This window comes from Anopheles nili, chromosome 2 (assembly GCF_943737925.1).
Source record: "Anopheles nili chromosome 2, idAnoNiliSN_F5_01, whole genome shotgun sequence".
Lineage (NCBI taxonomy): Eukaryota > Metazoa > Arthropoda > Insecta > Diptera > Culicidae > Anopheles > Anopheles nili.
Window position 1 is genome coordinate 14738564 of NC_071291.1, and position 18551 is coordinate 14757114.

The following is an 18551-nucleotide window of genomic DNA, read 5'->3' on the forward strand; positions in this document are numbered from 1 at the left end:
GTGCATCTATTAGTTAAACCATTAGCAAAAAATTTGTAAATTGTTAGCAACTTTTTTATCGAAGATGTTTAATGATAGCTATGAAAATAAAAACTGTACAAGGCTACCTGTAGAATCTACCTGCAAAATAAATGAAATTCAATGAAATCAAACACAAATTAACCATTTTGCTGCTAATTCTACTAGTTCCATTCATTAGGGCATTTTCTACCCGAACACACAATTGAAACAGGCTTAAAAAGCTTTGCAATAATATTAATTAATAAACAGGAATACACCGATTGCTCTAGGGGACTGGAATGCGGTTCACGTGCATATACAATCGGTTGTACTACGACGAGAGCAAAGATGTTTGAACAATTTGTAACAGTAATCAAATGTGTGAAAGGATAGGTATTTTCAAGAGTATTTTTCGCTCTATTGACGCGTTACTGAGCCTTAAAACGAATGCTATCTTATGAGGTTAAAGGAAAATAGCATGTAACATCAAATATAGTTTGGAAATGTTAACATTTAACCGCGCATTTATAAACATAGCGGGGTTGGTGCTGTCATATTTCACAATTTCCTGACCACAAACTATTCAGCGCCATTAGATGGTTGTTATTGTTGATATTGCAAGAGTGCTGCAGAACCAACATTTTAACAATACAGTAGAGCGCAATAAATTCATATCATTTCGAAAATAGTGCAAAATGGTGTTGGGGCAATTGTTTGCAATCGCTTCCGGTTTAAGCATCATGACGCTAGCCGCCATCGGTTTAATCTACTACACGAATCGGCAGCAGCAGGAGCAGCAGCCACACTACGCACGAAGTAATGTCTCGAGCAGCACCAGAAAAACTCGATGGAGTGGACATGACGACGACAACGAAGAGTAAGTATGCACTATCGAAAGGGAAATCAAACAGTCGCTTTGGTAAATTACACCACTTCTCTCCGTCAAACAGCATTTTTTGCACTATCTGCCTGGAGAAAATACTCTCCTCAAACTACTGGACGTTACCGTGTAAGCATTCATTCCACATTGTATGCATATCGAAGTGGCAGCGAAACAAGCAGGAATGCCCAAATTGTCGCGTCCCGTTCTCCTAACCTTCGACTTCGGGACTGCTTTAGCGGGACTTATTACTCATCAACCATGGACAGTGTCCACTCCCTGATAATCGAATGTATAGGAATGCTAGAAATGTAAAGTTTGCGAGAACATTAAGCATATCTAGCCGATGATCGATGGAAAGACGGCGAATACTGCTTTCAATCTTCCGATAGGTCGGCAAAAATTGCCTTATCCCACATAGCAATAACTTATGTAAGAACTCTAGCAGAAGTGAAAAGAAAAAACCTGGAAATAAGTAAACAATCCTTCATATTAAGTTACATGTGTAAGGAACAAACGGAACGGTGTTATCACGCTTCACTCTCTCTAAACAGGGCACTAAGCTGCGATTACTAGCCGTTCAAATGAAAACATCCGTCTGTGCGATAAGAAGCAATTGAATAAAAACAAATAGCTTCAACCTTAAGCCATCGGAACAGGTGCGAATTTTCTGTTGGTAGAATTATTTTAAGTATCGTCTGAGATATTTTCTGATAAGAATCTAGGAAATAAAAGAACAGAAAATGTAGTTGACTATGGATATTGTCTATTATCATTCGATTGCCGGGCACATGCCAGTCCTGAAAGGCGTTCTCCAGAAAATGCAGATTAACTGGACGTTAGCTGGATCCAGCGACGCAGGGTCTACAGGACATCGGGGATGCACCAGGGATGGGTAGCTGCAGCCATGGAAATACCAATTGACTGTTTCTGGCATACTGATAACCAAGGACCTGGTCATCAAAGGAGCAGATTTTATGCAACACGCGATATTTTGTTTAATTCGCTTTCCCAATGCACACGTTGGGTGCCAGAAACGCGTTTCATTTTATTGGATTTTGGAAATATTTTTGCGTACGCCTAAACCGACACAAACCTCACTCATGACATAAGATGCACGATGCGTCCATGGTCACATGGGAATTGTCAGTGTCCGTCGTAGCAAAGATGCAAAATTCACCCTTTTAGCGTTATGCCGTAGGCTTGGCAGCGGCAGCAGCAGCAGCCGCGGCGGCCTGAGCCTTCTCTTCGCGAATGCGGTCCTTCTTGAGCACACCGTAGTAGGCGCGCTTGTCAGCCGGCGTCTGGAAGCGTCCGTGTCCCATCTTCGACGACGTATCGATGAACTTGAGCTTGATTTGTTCGAGCGCGGAACGCTTCGTGTGCACCAGCAACGACTTGCGGAGTGTGATGACGCGACGCTTGGCACCGATGCAGCAGCCCTTGATCATGACGAAGTCCTGGTTGATTTCTCCGTAGAACGGGAAGCCACCCATGGGCGTAATCGATTTGTCGGTCAGATCGTACTCAGTGGCGGCGCTGTTCTTGATAACCTAAAGGTGTGTGTGTAGACAAAAGATAAAGATTGTCCATTAATCAAACTGGAAACCTTGCCACAATCACGCGATTGATGTCGAGCAACATTTGTCTCGTGAAACAGATCAGTCCTATCATTATGTATCCATAGTGTATTCATATAAGTATTGTATTAAATTGATGTCGGCAATATTTAAGTATCATCACAATGTTTCACGAATGAGACAAAGAACTCGTTAGAAAAAAAACATGGAGAAACAAATATTGCTTTCAGGCACCTGAACCAAAACACGAAATGTGCATTGCTTACCTTGCCATCCTTGGTGTGGATGCCCGCTCCGAGACGGTAGATCTTCTTGTTAAGCTCCGTACGGTGATGGTAACCCTTCTGACCAGCACGGGCAACGGTGAAGGCGACACGCGATGGATGCCACGCACCGATACAAGCGACCTTACGCAGACCCTTGTGCGTCTTGCGCGGCAGCTTCTTCGTGTGCCAACGGCTGGTCACACCCTTGAAGCCCTTGCCCTTGGTGACGGCAACGCAATCGATCATCTCGTCCTGCGAGAACACCTGCGATACCGGGATCGGCTTCTCCAGGTGTTCCTTCACCCAGTTGACCTTATCCTCGATGGTGCCACCGTTCAGCTGAATCTCGATGATATGGGCCTTCTTTTGTCCCTGCTTGATCAAACGAATCTGAAGGGAAAAAAGAAAACGGTGCTCGGTACACTACAGAATCGGTATCGGTCGGAGGTGATGATGGGAATCATGAATTGTGATGGAAAGTGAAATGTGCACAGTATGGTTTATCTCCGTGATCACAGCCCAAAGAGCTACAACGAAAGTTAAGGAATATACCGTCCTTAGCCACACTTCCCGGGAAACCCAAGAAGGGGCAATTCAATCTGCGACACCGAGGAACAGCCCTGGATTGAACTACCATTGCCGGCCCCCGAACGGTGAGTTTTCAGAGCTGAAAACCCTCCGCGAGGTAAATCATGTCGCGTGTGACTTTTTGCAATCAGTATAACCGCGAGCTTACGTACCTGCGAGTGTGCGATGACACGGATGAACTTGCAGTAGCGCACCATTTTCTTGAAAGTGTCCTCGATCGACTTCTTGCCTAGATCATCGGTCCACTTCTTCGAGGCCTTGGTGAAAGCCTTCTTCTTGCTCGCATGCCTTCAATAAATAAGAACATCCACATGGAAGCAATATGCTTAAACGGTCGACGAAACGAACAGTTGGGAGAGGGCTTATTTCCTTAACAAGCCATCATGAGGAATTCGAAGATGAGCGTTTCTGGGCCGCGGAACTATGACCGTTCCCGTGTTGTAACTACTTTTCGATCCGTCGATCAGCGTGAAAGAGAAAAAAGGGAACCGGCCTCATCTGTGACAATGCGATAGAGTGGGGCTATTCACAATCGTCATCAGAGCGGAGGACAGCATGTTCCCTTGGCATGGTCACCAGAACAACAATCTCACGAGGACGATCCCCGTTCGAATTTGTTTGGCTTACATGACCAACTGGTAAAACCCTCTTGCAGTGATCGAAGGGCTTCATTTTTTTCTTTGTTAATTAATACATCCAAAACGCTCAAAGGAAGTATATACGTAACGCATGCAAGTTACCAAAAAAACGAAATAATTAATACAAGTGGATTCGTGGAATAATAGGCACATGTCACAAAGCTATCAGTAGGAAGGCAGCAGAGAAAGTTTTCGAACATGAGTATTCAGACATCTTGCCATAAATGGCGAATCTCATCATGAGCATTTGCACCCAGTGTCCTAATTCCTTTTCTTGAGTATCAAGTTCGTATAGGAAAAATTCCCATTTCGGTAACATATGCAAACGTAGTTTTTTTAGCTCTTCTGCTTCCATCGTTGAGATGGGAAAATATACTTACCAGTTCTTGTAGAAACGACGACGGCACTCCTCGGACAAATGCTGCGCCCAAACGTTGCACAACGCACGTGGTCCGAACGGAGTTTCGATATAACCGACAGCTCCGACGACAACGATTGGCGGCGTTTCGAGGATCGTAACCGCCTCGACAACCTCCTTTTTATTGATTTCTGAAAGAAAAACGAAACACAAGCATTAATGATGATTCGTATTACACCGTGAAATCAACCTTAATGGAAATGTTTGCTATACTTTCAGACAGCCCTAGTTCTAAACTGGTTTGTAATCATAGATCGTTCAGAAGTACGTAAACGATTAATATAAAAATCATCACAGTAAAGCACACATCTTCCATACAATAGTGCGTATTGACGCCGATACTCACTTGAACCCGGTCGGTCGGCTTCACGAACGATATGAGTCATACCGGCCTTGTAAGCCAGGAAGGCGGTGAGATGCACCGGCTTCGAGGCATCATCCTTCGGAAAAGCCTTTACTCTACCCTGATGACGCGAGGCGCGTTTCTTGGGGTAGAAAGCCATGGAGCCATGGCGTGGCGCTGAAAACTTACGATGAGACTGTAACGATACGACAAAAAGTGAGGTTAGAAAAATGCTATCAAAACTCGAAAATGCACAGATCAGTGGCTTTTCCTAGGGAAGCCAAATTAAAACGGAATCGAATAATTCGCGAACCGATGTGTGATAGAATTAAATCATTAACTAGCGAAAACACATATATTAATAGAAATGAGCTTCAAGCAGGATGGCCAATGCACACGTGTGAACTAATGGCGTATACGCTTTCGCAACTATAAACCATAGTGTTTATACTGGATTTTAAATTATTTTCTAAACATGATCAGTCGCTTGACCAAACCAAGTTACAACATTTACAGTGTTAAAAGCCACAAGCAATTATTTCAACTTACCATCTTGAGACACGAATACGTCCTCTTTCCACGAGGTACAAATCGGAAAAGAAACAGTGCAAAGCGGATGCGAGGCTTCTAGCCCGTCTATCTTTGACAGCTGACAAACCATCTATGGCGGGGATATTTCACTCACAATATGTGTCACAAAAAGACGTTATCATAAAACGAGAACCAGGTTTCACCCATAGTTGGATTTTCTAGTTGGTCCGAAATTTCGTCGAAGGAAAATAATATGTAACAATATCTTTTCCACTTTAGGATGTTAGTTTATTTTATTTTCTTGATCGTTCCTCATTTTCACCACAGATTTGTTTTGTATGAAAATGTATATCACACGGTTGAATAAGTTCCTGAAATCTTTGTATGGTTGGAAGTTTAAAATCTACTTTTATTTAAGTTTTTTTTCTTGATTTACATACGTATAAAACCATAATGATCTCTTCGGGTTACTGTTTGAAATGAAAATCTATGCAATGATAGCCCTTAAAAACCTGAGATTGCAACATAGTTGAAAATTTTTAACGATAAACGTAGATCGATTTGTAGGCATAACAAAAACCTTATAATGCCTTAAATTTATAAATTATAATTAAAATTTATTATGATATTTTAATTATTACAACGACCAATTAAAATATTAGCTTGCATGTCATAAGAAAAAAAAACTTAAATTATCGAAAATTATCGTAGCAAACATTTCATCGATACAAATAAGATTCAATTTCGTTTGGCGCGAGTTCTTTTCACCGGCGCGTTATCGGCTGTAACATTTTCTGAAATCGTTCCGGAAACCTTGGATGATTTTGTCTTTGGAACAGATTTTCCCTTTCTAGGTTGAGCTTCCTCATTCTTAGCATCCATTACCGTTATCTCGTCTCCTGTTATATTGTTTCGACCAGTAGAAGTGAAAGAAGTACTGGGTGTACTATCTAAACATTTAGTTTCTAGTAAACGCCTAGAACGTTTTACCTTTTCGGCTGGTGTTGCATCGTTCTTGGGTATATGTGGCGATTCCAAATTTACCGCTTCCATTTTTGCAATCTCTTTACGTCTACGGCTTTGCCTAAGTGGTGTAGCAGCATTTTCCATCGTTTGTTTTTCTTTTGCTAATATTTTTTCATCCTCTTCCAATGAAGAGTATTCCGCTGGTCGCGCTTTTTTTACAACCAAAGATTCAGATTCTGAATTGGTCTTTTGCGAACGACCAGTTTTTGTGGCTAATTTTTGTAGTTTTTCCACCTTTCCACCATTGATATCCTCCTCAGTAACTAACAAATCATGATCCTCACTTAGTTTTGAATGGTGCAATTCATCTTTTTCAACTACATTTTTTTGCCCACGACCTTTTCTTACTGCAGGTTTTTTTAATTCCTTACCGTTTTTCACAACTGCATCTGTATCTTTTTTACCAGTCTCCTCCCCTTGAGTGTTTTCGGGTGAAATGTTTGTTTGATCCTTATCGTCTATATGCGGAATATTATTTGTATCTGGGACATTTTTCCGCGTACGACCTTTCCTAACTGCTATTTCTTTCACCTCTTTAGCAATCTTTATGTTCACTACTGCATCTTTTTGATTTATATTCTCTTCTTCGGTGTGATCTACAGAAACATGGATAGGTTCCTGATCTCCTATAGGTACACTGGAGGATTGATTTGATTCCTGTGAAACATTTTTTTGCCTGCGACTCTTTCTAAGCAATGGCTTTTTACCGTCTTTATCGTTGTTCACAATTAATTCTGCTTGTGTATGAACAATATTCTCTTCTATAGTGTGACTTATCGAGCTTTCTGGAAATCCCTGACCATTTAAAGATAAACTGATCGATTCACTATCTTTTGCCAAATCATTCTTCCGCGGACGACCTTTTCTAGTTATTTTTTTTACTTCTTTATCGTTGTTCGCGATTGTTGCTGGTTCTTCCAGTTCTTTTATTTCTTCAGATTTTTTTTGAGGTTGTTGATCTTCTACCGGCAATCTTGTCAATTGAGTAGCTTCTTCTGGAACTTTCTTTTTCCTACCTTTTCTTGGCATTGGTTTATTAACTTCATTCAAGTTTTCTTTGACTGAAATTTGTTCTTCCGATATATGTGGTAGGCTCTGATTTTCTATAGGCAGAGCGGACGATTGTTCAGAGACGATCTTTTGTTGACGACCCTTGCTAACAACGCGCTTTTTCTTTTCTTTTGAACTTTTTTCATTTTCTTCATCCATTTGATAACTTTGCGCTACTTCAGAATCTATTTCGTTTGACCGCTCAATTTCCTTTTTAGCTTGTTTACTTCGACCCGTTTTGCGTATAACATCCCCTACAATATTAGGTGAATTGATCTCTCTTACAAAAACCTCTTCGTTGAAGGCTACTTTACGAGAATTTCCAGGTACCGGAGACTGAATTCCATCTTCTTTAATAGCAGTAAGTGAAATTTTTGTGATTTGCTTTTGTTTCACATACTTCAATTCTGGAGATGCGCCAGCCAAGACACTGTAAGCAAGACTTTCAATCTTACTACGACAGGCGCGAACAGGACGCCTGCGTTCTGGTAATAATTCATTTACAATCACTTCATTCGGTACATCAATATCTTTTGGTTTCACCACATTGCGTTTCGATTCAGGAGAGTTCAAAATGTTCAAATATTCTTCGGAACTTATGCTTCGATGTGGACTATCGCTTTCCGTAGCAACTGTAGTTAGTTCAGTTTCAACAGCCTGTTTTGAATATAATCGTCTTTTTCTTGCATTTTTGCTCTGTACCAGACTGCTCAATGGTGTACAATTCTTAAGATTTGATATTTCAGATATATCAGCAATATCAATTTCATTACTATGAGAATCAGCTATGATCCTTTCATTAGATGTTTGTAAAGCAACCATCATGTCAACACAGCCGGTGTCTGGAACAATATTCTGGTTGGCCGTACGATTTAATTCTTCTGGCATTTCATTGACAAGTTCGCTCCTTTCAACATCCATCGCCAGTTCGTCAATACCATCCTTGGTAGTAGAATCGATCAAGTTGCCCTCAATCATCTCAACATTTTCTTCAATAGGATCATTGATTTCATTTACATCATCTTGTTTCATAGGCTGGTCCACTTCATTTGTGATGCGTGGGGTGTTGAGCAATTCGGCAACTCCTCCGAAGCTGGTGTTACCATCAGTAGTCCGCAGCCGTGGTGTTTTGAAAATGGATTTCAATCCCTCCAAATTTTCCGTCATTTCCTTCTGTGTTTTGGGAGTTCGTAAATTATCTCGCACACCAACGAAATTCATTTCTGAAATAACGCTTCCATTTGCCGAATCATTCAATTCTGCTGATATTTGATCAACAACAAGTTTACTTCCTTCGACATCAATTGCAGGTTCTTCAATAACGTCCTTAGATGCAGTATCGATCAAATTGCCCTCGACCTTATGATCATTTTCTTGTACAGATCCATTGATTTCATTAACATCATCTTGTTTCATAGGCTGGTCCACTTCATTTGTGATGCGTGGAGTGTTGAGCAACTCAGCAACTCCTCCGAAGCTGATGTTACCATCAGTAGTCCGTAGCCGTGGTGTTTTGAAAATGGATTTCAATCCCTCCAAATTTTCAGTCATTTCCTTCTGTATTTTGGGAGTTCGTAAATTATCTCGCACACCAACAAAATTCATTTCTGAAACAATGCTTCCGTTTGCCGAATCATTCAACTCTTCTAACATTTGATCGACAAGTTCACCACCTTCGACATCCATTGCTTTTTCTTCAATACCGTCTGTTGTAGTAGAATCGATCAAGTTATTCTCAATCATCTCAACACTTTCTTCAGTAGGATCATTGATTTCATTTACATCATCTTGTTTCAAAGGCTGGTCCACTTCATTTGTGATGCGTGGGGTGTTGAGCAATTCGGCAACTCCTCCGAAGCTGGTGTTACCATCAGTAGTCCGCAGCCGTGGTGTTTTGAAAACGGATTTCAATCCCTCCAAATTTTCAGTCATTTCCTTCTGTATTTTGGGAGTTCGTAAATTATCTCGCACACCAACGAAATTCATTTCTGAAACAATGCTTCCGTTTGACGAATCATTCAACTCTTCTGACATTTGATCGACAAGTTCACTACCTTCGACATCCATTGCTGTTTCTTCAATACCATCCTTTGTAGTAGAATCGATCAAGTTATCCTCAATCATCTCAACACTTTCTTCAGTAGAATCATTGATTTCATTTATATCATCTTGTTTCAAAGGCTGGTCCAGTTCATTTGTGATGCGTGGGGTGTTGAGCAATTCGGCAACTCCTCCGAAGCTGGTGTTACCATCAGTAGTCCGCAGCCGTGGTGTTTTGAAAATGGATTTCAATCCCTCCAAATTTTCCGTCATTTCCTTCTGTACTTTAGGAGTTCGTAAATTATCTCGCACACCAACGAAATTCATTTCTGAAACAACGCTTCCATTTGCCGAATCATTCAATTCTGCTGATATTTGATCAACAAGTTTACTTCCTTCGACATCCATTGCTTTTTCTTCAATAACGTCCTTTGTAGTAGAATTGATCAAGTTATCCTCAATCATCTCAACACTTTCTTCAGTAGGATCATTGATTTCATTTACATCATCTTGTTTCATAGGCTGGTCCACTTCATTTGTGATGCGTGGGGTGTTGAGCAATTCGGCAACTCCTCCAAAGCTGGTGTTACCATCAGTAATCCGCAGCCGTGGTGTTTTGAAAATGGATTTCAATCCCGCCAAATTTTCGGTCATTTCCTTCTGTATTTTGGGAGTTCGTAAATTATCTCGCACACCAACGAAATTCATTTCTGAAACAATGCTCCCGTTTGCCGAATCATTCAACTCTTCTAACATTTGATCGACAAGTTCACTACCTTCGACATCCATTGCTGTTTCTTCAATACCATCCTTTGTAGTAGAATCGATCAAGTTATCCTCAATCATCTCAACACTTTCTTCAGTAGGATCATTGATTTCATTTACATCATCTTGTTTCATAGGCTGGTTCACTTCATTTGTGATGCATGGAGTGTTGAGCAATTCGGCAACTCCTCCGAAGCTGGTGTTACCATCAATAATCCGCAGCCGTGGTGTTTTGAAAATGGATTTCAATCCCTCCAAATTTTCCGTCATTTCTTTCTGTATTTTAGGAGTTCGTAAATTATCTCGCACACCAACGAAATTCATTTCTGAAACAATGCTTCCGTTTGACGAATCATTCAACTCTTCTGACATTTGATCGACAAGTTCACTTCCTTCGACATCCATTGCTTTTTCTTCAATAACGTCCTTTGTAGTAGAATTGATCAAGTTATCCTCAATCATCTCAACACTTTCTTCAGTAGGATCATTGATTTCATTTACATCATCTTGTTTCATAGGCTGGTCCACTTCATTTGTGATGCGTGGGGTGTTGAGCAATTCGGCAACTCCTCCAAAGCTGGTGTTACCATCAGTAATCCGCAGCCGTGGTGTTTTGAAAATGGATTTCAATCCCGCCAAATTTTCGGTCATTTCCTTCTGTATTTTGGGAGTTCGTAAATTATCTCGTACACCAACGAAATTCATTTCTGAAATAACGCTTCCGTTTGACGAATCATTCAACTCTTCTGACATTTGATCGACAAGTTCACTTCCTTCGACATCCATTGCTTTTTCTTCAATAACGTCCTTTGTAGTAGAATTGATCAAGTTATCCTCAATCATCTCAACACTTTCTTCAGTAGGATCATTGATTTCATTTACATCATCTTGTTTCATAGGCTGGTCCAGTTCATTTGTGATGCGTGGGGTGTTGAGCAATTCGGCAACTCCTCCAAAGCTGGTGTTACCATCAGTAATCCGCAGCCGTGGTGTTTTGAAAATGGATTTCAATCCCGCCAAATTTTCGGTCATTTCCTTCTGTATTTTGGGAGTTCGTAAATTATCTCGTACACCAACGAAATTCATTTCTGAAATAACGCTTCCATTTGCCGAATCATTCAATTCTGCTGATATTTGATCAACAACAAGTTTACTTCCTTCGACATCAATTGCAGGTTCTTCAATAACGTCCTTAGATGCAGTATCGATCAAGTTACCCTCGATCTTATGATCATTTTCTAGTACTGATCCATTGATTGCATTTACATCATCTTGTTTCATAGGCTGGTTCAGTTCATTTGTGATGCGTGGGGTGTTGAGCAATTCGGCAACTCCTCCGAAGCTGGTGTTACCATCAGTAGTCCGCAGCCGTGGTGTTTTGAAAATGGATTTCAATCCCTCCAAATTTTCAGTCATTTCCTTCTGTATTTTGGGAGTTCGTAAATTATCTCGCACACCAACGAAATTCATTTCTGAAACAACGCTTCTATTTGCCGAATCATTCAATTCTGCTGATATTTGATCAACAAGTTTACTTCCTTCGACATCAATTGCAGGTTCTTCAATAACGTCCTTAGATGCAGATTCGATCAAGTCTCCCTCGATTTTATGGTCATTTTCTTGTACAGATCCATTGATTTCATTAACATCATCTTGTTTCAAAGGCTGGTCTACTTCATTTGTGATGCGTGGGGTGTTGAGCAATTCGGCAACTCCTCCGAAGCTGGTGTTACCATCAGTAGTCCGCAGCCGTGGTGTTTTGAAAATGGATTTCAATCCCTCCAAATTTTCGGTCATTTCCTTCTGTATTTTGGGAGTTCGTAAATGCTTTTGAACTCCAACGCCATTTATTGGGTTTGTAATTTGATCTTGTATCCTAAAAAAGTTCAAAAAGTCCCATTTAATTTGTTTATTTTCTCTACACTTTTCTTCTTTATACTCTTAGTTTGTTAATCTATATCTGTACTTACACATTGCTTTCACACACTGAACGATTAGCACTGGACAATGTCGTTAAAAAATTTTGCTCTTGAACACTATAGTTTGAAAAAAAAAAGACAACCATAAATGAATGATAAAAACAAATAGCTATTAATTAACTGTCATATATAGCATACCTCGTACTAGAATTTCCTAATGAAATTTCTAGTATACTGTCTGACGACACATTCTCATGAGTTTCGTCGTGGCGTTTGCGATCCATCACAGGAGTACTTAGAGTTACTTCTTCAATGATCTTTAAAGGTTCAGTAGCACTCTCCATGTTCGCTACATCGTATGTTTCGTTCAGATTTTCGGTTTCATTTTCGTCGATGATCAACAAACTTTCGTCAATTTCCGCTGATAGATCCAGTTGTGGTCTTGATGTATTAAGGGAAGTAAAAGCACTGCCAATAAACTTTCTTGTGTCACGAAGAGATTTTCTGAGATGGGGTGAGTTTGGTATACTGTCACCCACCAATAATTTCTCGCCTGTTAAAGACTCTAAATCGTTACTCGCTAAAAGCTCAATCCTATCCAATGATCCATCCGAGCAATTAATTTCAGGTTTCTCTTTTTTATTAATTTCTTGAGTATCGATGCCAAACGGTTTTATATTGATACCGGATATAGGGCTTACGGATAACAATTCATAATGAGAGGTCCCCACAGTCTTTCGTCTCTCGGGGGTTTTGTTCGGTAAATATTCTAACGCAGGTGCATATGAATTACGATCAAATTGAAGCCTTTTTGGAGGATCATTTATACTTGTCAATTTTTCATGCACTATTGAGTTAGATACTCTATCCATACTAGCATCCGCTAAACCAGCAGTATGCTCTGCTTCCACAATAATGGGATTTGGTTCATCCGTCAAGGATTCATGGGGAGTAATATCGGAATATTTTGCTGATCTCACTTGCGTTATTCGATTAGGTTTTTTGATGATATAGTGCATGTCAATTAGCGGGGAGTTATCTACCATCGTTTCCTCCATGTTTGTGACATCCGCTAACGATCGTTTAGTGGATATCTGATTTTCGTCATCGTCTTGTAGTGGTTCGCATTCCAAATGATTCATTGGACTTGCAAAAATGCTTCTCTTTACATGGAGGTTTTGTTTTTCTATATGCAATGGAGTGGAATGTTTGCTATATTCACTCGACATCGAAACATCACTAACTGTTGATAGTACCGGCGTTGTGTTCCCTGTGTTCAATTGGGTTTTACTATTGTTCAATGAAGCTATCAAATGCTTTCTGATCTTAGATGAACTACTCTTGCCAGAAATTGAGGTTTGTTTAGGAGTATCAGCTCTTATTGAATTCATTTTTGAAGATGGAGTTCTGATCTTCGACAGCAAAGGTGTACCTTTCGAACTCGATCCATGCACGTGTGAATTTTTAATTGCTGATTTCAATAGTGTTATCTTTGGAATATCAGCAGATGCTTTGAATGCTGTTAGGGAATTTTTGATCTTCTGAGGGCTAGGAGTGATCAAATTAATAGAATTCGACATTACAGACTGTTTTACTTTGCAGGGAAATGATCTGTTCACTGCAGCTGGAGATTTCGATGATCCATTCGGTGTAGTAAGATCGATTAAAAACATTGAATCTTGCGGATTAGAAACATTTACTGAACATTCTGTTGCGCGAGGTGTTTCGCAAGAGTTAGGTTTGGTTTTAAATGGCGGTTTTTTAGATGTCGAAATAGGAGTTTTACATGCAAAATGCCTTCGTTCAATCACCGGAGTGTATGAAGTTAGCATTACAGAGGATGTTTTCAGTTGTGGAGTAAGTGGCAGTTTTCTATTTACTTCATCAAGGACAGGACTTTTGCTAAGCATATCCTTATTTTCCATTTGGATAATCTTTGATTCATTTGTTTTCAACTCAACAGGAACATTTTCTTTACACAGTTCAAGTTCACCAACGATGTTATTAGGGCATGTAACAGTAGTGCTGAAATATGAAAAAGCGATATTTTATTCGAGTAATTTAGTCTTTTTCATTGTATTGAATTATCATTTCACATAATAATAGGGAATATTTGATTTTTTTTTCCAATTCACAACTGAATACTACAATATGAAATTAAATACTAGCGATCCACTTCAATTAAAGCAATTTTGCTAGCATAGCAACTGCAAATTTGCCAGCATGAAAAGCAATATTGCACTTTTAAATGAACAGCTTTTTACTATAACAATATTAAGTACGAGTATCGAACACTTATTACGCAGTTTCACTTACCTGTGAACAGTTTTCCGTGATCTAACTGGCTTCAGCATCATACTTAATTCAACTGACGTTTTCTTTGTAAAATCTCCTGTGCTTCGTACGCGTTGCAACTTTTTCCTGCAAACACGATCTTGATTGGCTGTATGTTTTTCAGGCTTGCGTACAGCTTTGATATTACTGGAATCAAAGCACCATTCAAAGACGGAACCAGCGACTTCAAATACGTCGTTATTCTTAAGTTTTGCTTTGTTTTCCTGAGGAACGCCATTCAATAGGATATGATTGTGCTTGGAATAGTTTTCGATGATTACCTAAACATAGCAAATGGGTCTATAATCACTAAAACTGAGCATTATGTACCAATTAGTGCATTTTACCGAATTTGGAGAATCGGCAAACACTTTGCAATGTAGCCTTTCAGCTTCTAGCGTATGTAAACGAAAATGGTTCAGCGGATGTGAACCAAACGTAATATGGTTTGCATTAACTTTCACGGTTTCAATGTTATCCCCATTTTCTTTGTCCAAAATTTTAATTCGGGCTCCATTTATTGAAAACATTGTATAAACTTTCAGCACACACAAACAAGACACAAATTTTCCTCAACAAAACTCCGTTTCGCAGCTGCTTAGCTCTTCGTTGCGTTTTCAATATGTCTGTTCAGGTAAGCTTGCTTTGCCACCAAACATAAGTTTAAATGCCAAAAACCGTTGATTATAGCAGTCCAAAACTGCAATAATTGTTTTGAGTATATAATCCCATATCCACAAGCTCGATTTCTTGTTGAACATGACAAATTCAAATTAATTTATTCATTTTTATATTTTGTATGATATTGACAAAATTAGATATATCGTGAACAAATTTAATTACATTTTGTCATCAAGCTACCGAGCCATAAATCATTAACTATGATAATTCCAGAACTGCATGTAATCAATGAAGTAGTTCAATAAATATCGTTGACAGCTTTGATGTAAACAAACCAGTTTCGGTTGCCTGTTGCGCCACGTTATAACTAACGCGTACTAGAAATGTTTTGATCTAATAATTTATAAAGTTGATATTGTTAAGTTGAGCTGTTAAACATGAACAACAAGAATGAGCAAAACGCATGTGTTATTGTTTTGGGGGACATAGGGCGCAGTCCTCGTATGCAATATCACGTCAAAAGCCTATCGGAGAACGAATTTTCGGTGGATTTCATTGGTTACGTCCATACTCCGCCACTAGAAGATATAAGAAACAGTCCAAATGTGCGAATTCATGAGCTCAACCCCTTCCCAGAACTGGAATTGCCGAGCATCTTAAAGTATATCTTCAAAACAGTTTGGCAAACTCTTGGATTGCTGATCACGCTGATCAGTATTCGTAAACCCAAGTTTATTCTCTGCCAAAATCCTCCCGCGATTCCTGCTATAATTGTTGCATATTTTTACTGCCTATTTGCCCGATCCAAGCTTATTATTGATTGGCATAATTATACATACTCCATTCTGGCACTCGAATCTCCAAATTCATTGATTGTAAGTTTTGCAAAGAAAATTGAGGCATATTTTGGAGCAAAAGCAGCAGATAATTTGTGTGTAACAAAATCTATGAAAGTGGATTTGCAGACTCGATGGAATGTGAGGTAAGCTATAATTGATGATATTTTGCAGCGTAGTAGGTAACTATTTAATTTATTTAAAGGGCTACTGTGTTGTATGATCGTCCTCCTCAACAGTTTCAAAGCATATCTCTGCAAGAAAAGCATAATCTCTTACTTCGGCTGGGAGAAACCATAAGTGCCTTTAAATCGAAACAAATACTTGAGCAAACAGAAACATCGGATATTATAGAACGTACAGCATTTACTGCAAAATATCGAAATGGTGAGATAAAACTACTGGATTCGAGACCTGGGTTATTGATTTCCAGTACTAGCTGGACACCAGATGAGGATTTCAGCATGTTAATTAGTGCGCTTGATCAATATGAACAGAATGCCAATGAACAACCTACGCACTATCCGTCGCTTGTATGCATAATCACTGGTAAAGGACCTCTTAAAGATAGATTTCGTAACATAGTGGATTCTAAGCCATGGAAGAAGGTCCAAGTGGATATGCCCTGGCTTGAAAACGAAGATTATCCAAAATTACTGGCTAGTAGTGACTTAGGAGTTTGCCTTCACTACAGTTCCAGTGGTCTAGATTTACCTATGAAAGTGGTTGATATGTTTGGATCAGGATTACCAGTTTGTGCCATAGATTTCAATTGGTATGTATGTTGTATAAAATTTAATTCAGAGCTTGATTTTCTATGACGCTATGTATTTCAGCATTGATGAGCTTGTGAAACATGGAGAGAATGGGTTCGTTTTCCAACACTACCAGGAATTGGCAGAACAGATCAACAGCTGGTTTATGGATTTCCCAAATAATATTGCCTTGACCAACATGAAGCAGAACATACAAAAACAGCTTAAGCAGTTTCAAGCGCTTAGATGGTCGGAAAATTGGAAAAATGTCGCATTGCCTGTGCTTAAGAACTAACTTGTTTCGATTTGGAAAGTAACCGTAAAAGAAGTTCAAAATAAATTTGGAATTAGTGATAAAAATAACCATGATTTTATAGAAATAACTTAGTCCTATTTGAAAACAAAAGATTTGAGAATTATAAAAGCCGCGTTATATAAAACAATGAATCGATTCCATTAATATTGTTGTTTGTAACCATTCTTTTTGAATCTCAGTATTGTTATCAATATAATAATGTTTTGGCAACAGTGCCATTTTTTGTAATATTTAGTTAGATGGTCGCACTGCTGTAAATGTCAAATAAACCGACCGCGTGAAAAGGTGCACGTTTTCGCGAGCGAAATGGAAAAAGTAATCCTTAAATCGACCGCGGAAAAAGGTCGTGGACTTTACGCTACGGAACTAATACGACAGGGAACTATTATAATAGAAGAAGAACCCCTAATATCCTGCCAATATTCTTGGAACGCTGCGTACGGCTACTTAGCGTGCGAGTATTGTCTTCGCCCACTGGAAACAGCCGAGAGAAACGCTCAACGATTGGCGAATGATCCAAGTATTCTGTTGCCTAGAACAGAATGCTGCACGGTAGAACCACTTCTTTCTAATCATACAAAGTGCCAGCAATGCGGAGTTTTATATTGCAGCAGCGATTGCCTGAACAACGCGTTAAACCGATACCATGCAGCCGTCTGTCTGGGGGACGATGCGTTAAATGAAAACCATCCGATTAACATTTTGGTGGAATTTTGGAAGTAAGTAAAAGTAGATATATCACTACAGGAATATTCATATTTATTTTAATTATGTTGCTTTGTAGAAAAATGCACTATCCACCTGAAACATGTGGTATTATGCTGTTCGTGAAAATTGTAGGTCTTTTTAGACAGGCAAAAGATCCACTAAAGCTAAGGGAGCAGTTTCAGGAATTTGTTCATAAATCTGTAAACGAAGATTTGTTTATTTTTCACAAAATGCTCGGTGAAAAATTCACGTCGCAGATAGCAGAATTGCACACGCTTTTTTGCAAGGCATTTAAAGTGGAAACTGACGATCGGCTCAATTGGTTAAACATCGACGGTTTTAAGAGTCTAGTAGCACTGGTTGGTACAAACGGGCAAGGAATAGGCACGAGTTCATTTGGTGATTGGGTGAAAAACGTTTCAGCATGTGAAATAAACGAAGCGGAGCGCAAATCCGTAGACGATCTTATAGACGACCTTTACAGTAAAATGGATGATGCGGTAGGCTCATTCCTCAATAATGAAGGCTCAGCGCTGTATATTATGCAAAGTAAAGTCAATCATAGTTGTGCACCTAATGCTGAATCGGTATTCCCTTACTCAAATCACGTGCTCGCATTGAAAGCTACACGAGACATAGAACCTGGAGAAGAAATTTCTATTTCTTATTTAGATGAGTGTAATTTAGAAAGGTCACGACATTCACGTCAGAAGGCTCTAAGAGAGTATTACCTATTCATATGTCAGTGCGAAAAATGTGAAAGTCAAATCCACGACCCAGATGAAACATCGGACGAAGAGGAAGATGACGATGAGGATATGGAAGACTCCGACTAAATATTACATCGTTGGAATGTGCTGAACAACTAGAAAATAAATTCAAAATGTTCAAGGAACGGCAAACAAATTTTTTAAGTATTTTTAACATATTTCTTCGT

General features: G+C 39.3%; 4 protein-coding genes across 4 annotated transcripts; 3 read left to right on the top strand and 1 right to left on the bottom strand.

Moving 5' to 3' along the window:
- Positions 1-694: 694 nt before the first annotated feature.
- LOC128732062 (uncharacterized) lies at positions 695-1552 on the top strand. Its single transcript, XM_053825224.1, has 2 exons — positions 695-877; positions 951-1552. Exons 1-2 carry the CDS (start codon positions 696-698, stop codon positions 1093-1095), a joined length of 327 nt encoding a protein of 108 aa, XP_053681199.1. The 5' UTR covers position 695; the 3' UTR covers positions 1096-1552.
- Positions 1553-1690: 138 nt separating this feature from the next.
- On the bottom strand, positions 1691-5293 carry LOC128732061 (60S ribosomal protein L3). Its single transcript, XM_053825223.1, has 6 exons — positions 5263-5293; positions 4717-4909; positions 4333-4501; positions 3467-3602; positions 2727-3116; positions 1691-2433 (listed from the first exon to the last, which is right to left on the bottom strand). Exons 1-6 carry the CDS (start codon positions 5263-5265, stop codon positions 2071-2073), a joined length of 1254 nt encoding a protein of 417 aa, XP_053681198.1. The 5' UTR covers positions 5266-5293; the 3' UTR covers positions 1691-2070.
- Positions 5294-15436: 10143 nt separating this feature from the next.
- On the top strand, positions 15437-16933 carry LOC128720319 (chitobiosyldiphosphodolichol beta-mannosyltransferase). The gene is made up of 3 exons (XM_053813984.1): positions 15437-15981; positions 16041-16610; positions 16672-16933. The coding sequence occupies exons 1-3, from the start codon at positions 15437-15439 to the stop codon at positions 16883-16885; spliced, it is 1329 nt and encodes a 442-aa protein (XP_053669959.1). The 3' UTR covers positions 16886-16933.
- A 266-nt stretch (positions 16934-17199) lies between these two features.
- Positions 17200-18450, top strand: LOC128720417 (histone-lysine N-trimethyltransferase SMYD5). The gene is made up of 2 exons (XM_053814086.1): positions 17200-17625; positions 17691-18450. Exons 1-2 carry the CDS (start codon positions 17213-17215, stop codon positions 18448-18450), a joined length of 1173 nt encoding a protein of 390 aa, XP_053670061.1. The 5' UTR covers positions 17200-17212.
- Positions 18451-18551: the final 101 nt, after the last annotated feature.

What these genes read in the sequence shown, in the direction of transcription:
- LOC128732062 (XM_053825224.1), top strand. Translation starts at nt 696, where the DNA reads ATGGTGTTGGGGCAATTGTTTGCAATCGCTTCCGGTTTAAGCATCATG. An exon ending in CATGACGACGACAACGAAGA is followed by an intron (nt 878 to 950) that starts GTAAGTATGCAC and finishes TCCGTCAAACAG; the next exon opens with CATTTTTTGCACTATCTGCC.
- LOC128720319 (XM_053813984.1), top strand. Translation starts at nt 15,437, where the DNA reads ATGAACAACAAGAATGAGCAAAACGCATGTGTTATTGTTTTGGGGGAC. An exon ending in CAGACTCGATGGAATGTGAG is followed by an intron (nt 15,982 to 16,040) that starts GTAAGCTATAAT and finishes ATTTATTTAAAG; the next exon opens with GGCTACTGTGTTGTATGATC. An exon ending in TGTGCCATAGATTTCAATTG is followed by an intron (nt 16,611 to 16,671) that starts GTATGTATGTTG and finishes TATGTATTTCAG; the next exon opens with CATTGATGAGCTTGTGAAAC.
- LOC128720417 (XM_053814086.1), top strand. Translation starts at nt 17,213, where the DNA reads ATGGAAAAAGTAATCCTTAAATCGACCGCGGAAAAAGGTCGTGGACTT. An exon ending in ATTTTGGTGGAATTTTGGAA is followed by an intron (nt 17,626 to 17,690) that starts GTAAGTAAAAGT and finishes GTTGCTTTGTAG; the next exon opens with AAAAATGCACTATCCACCTG.
- LOC128732061 (XM_053825223.1), bottom strand. An exon ending in AGCCGACCGACCGGGTTCAA is followed by an intron (nt 4,502 to 4,716) that starts GTGAGTATCGGC and finishes TTTTTCTTTCAG; the next exon opens with AAATCAATAAAAAGGAGGTT. An exon ending in GTGTCATCGCACACTCGCAG is followed by an intron (nt 3,117 to 3,466) that starts GTACGTAAGCTC and finishes TTTTCCCTTCAG; the next exon opens with ATTCGTTTGATCAAGCAGGG.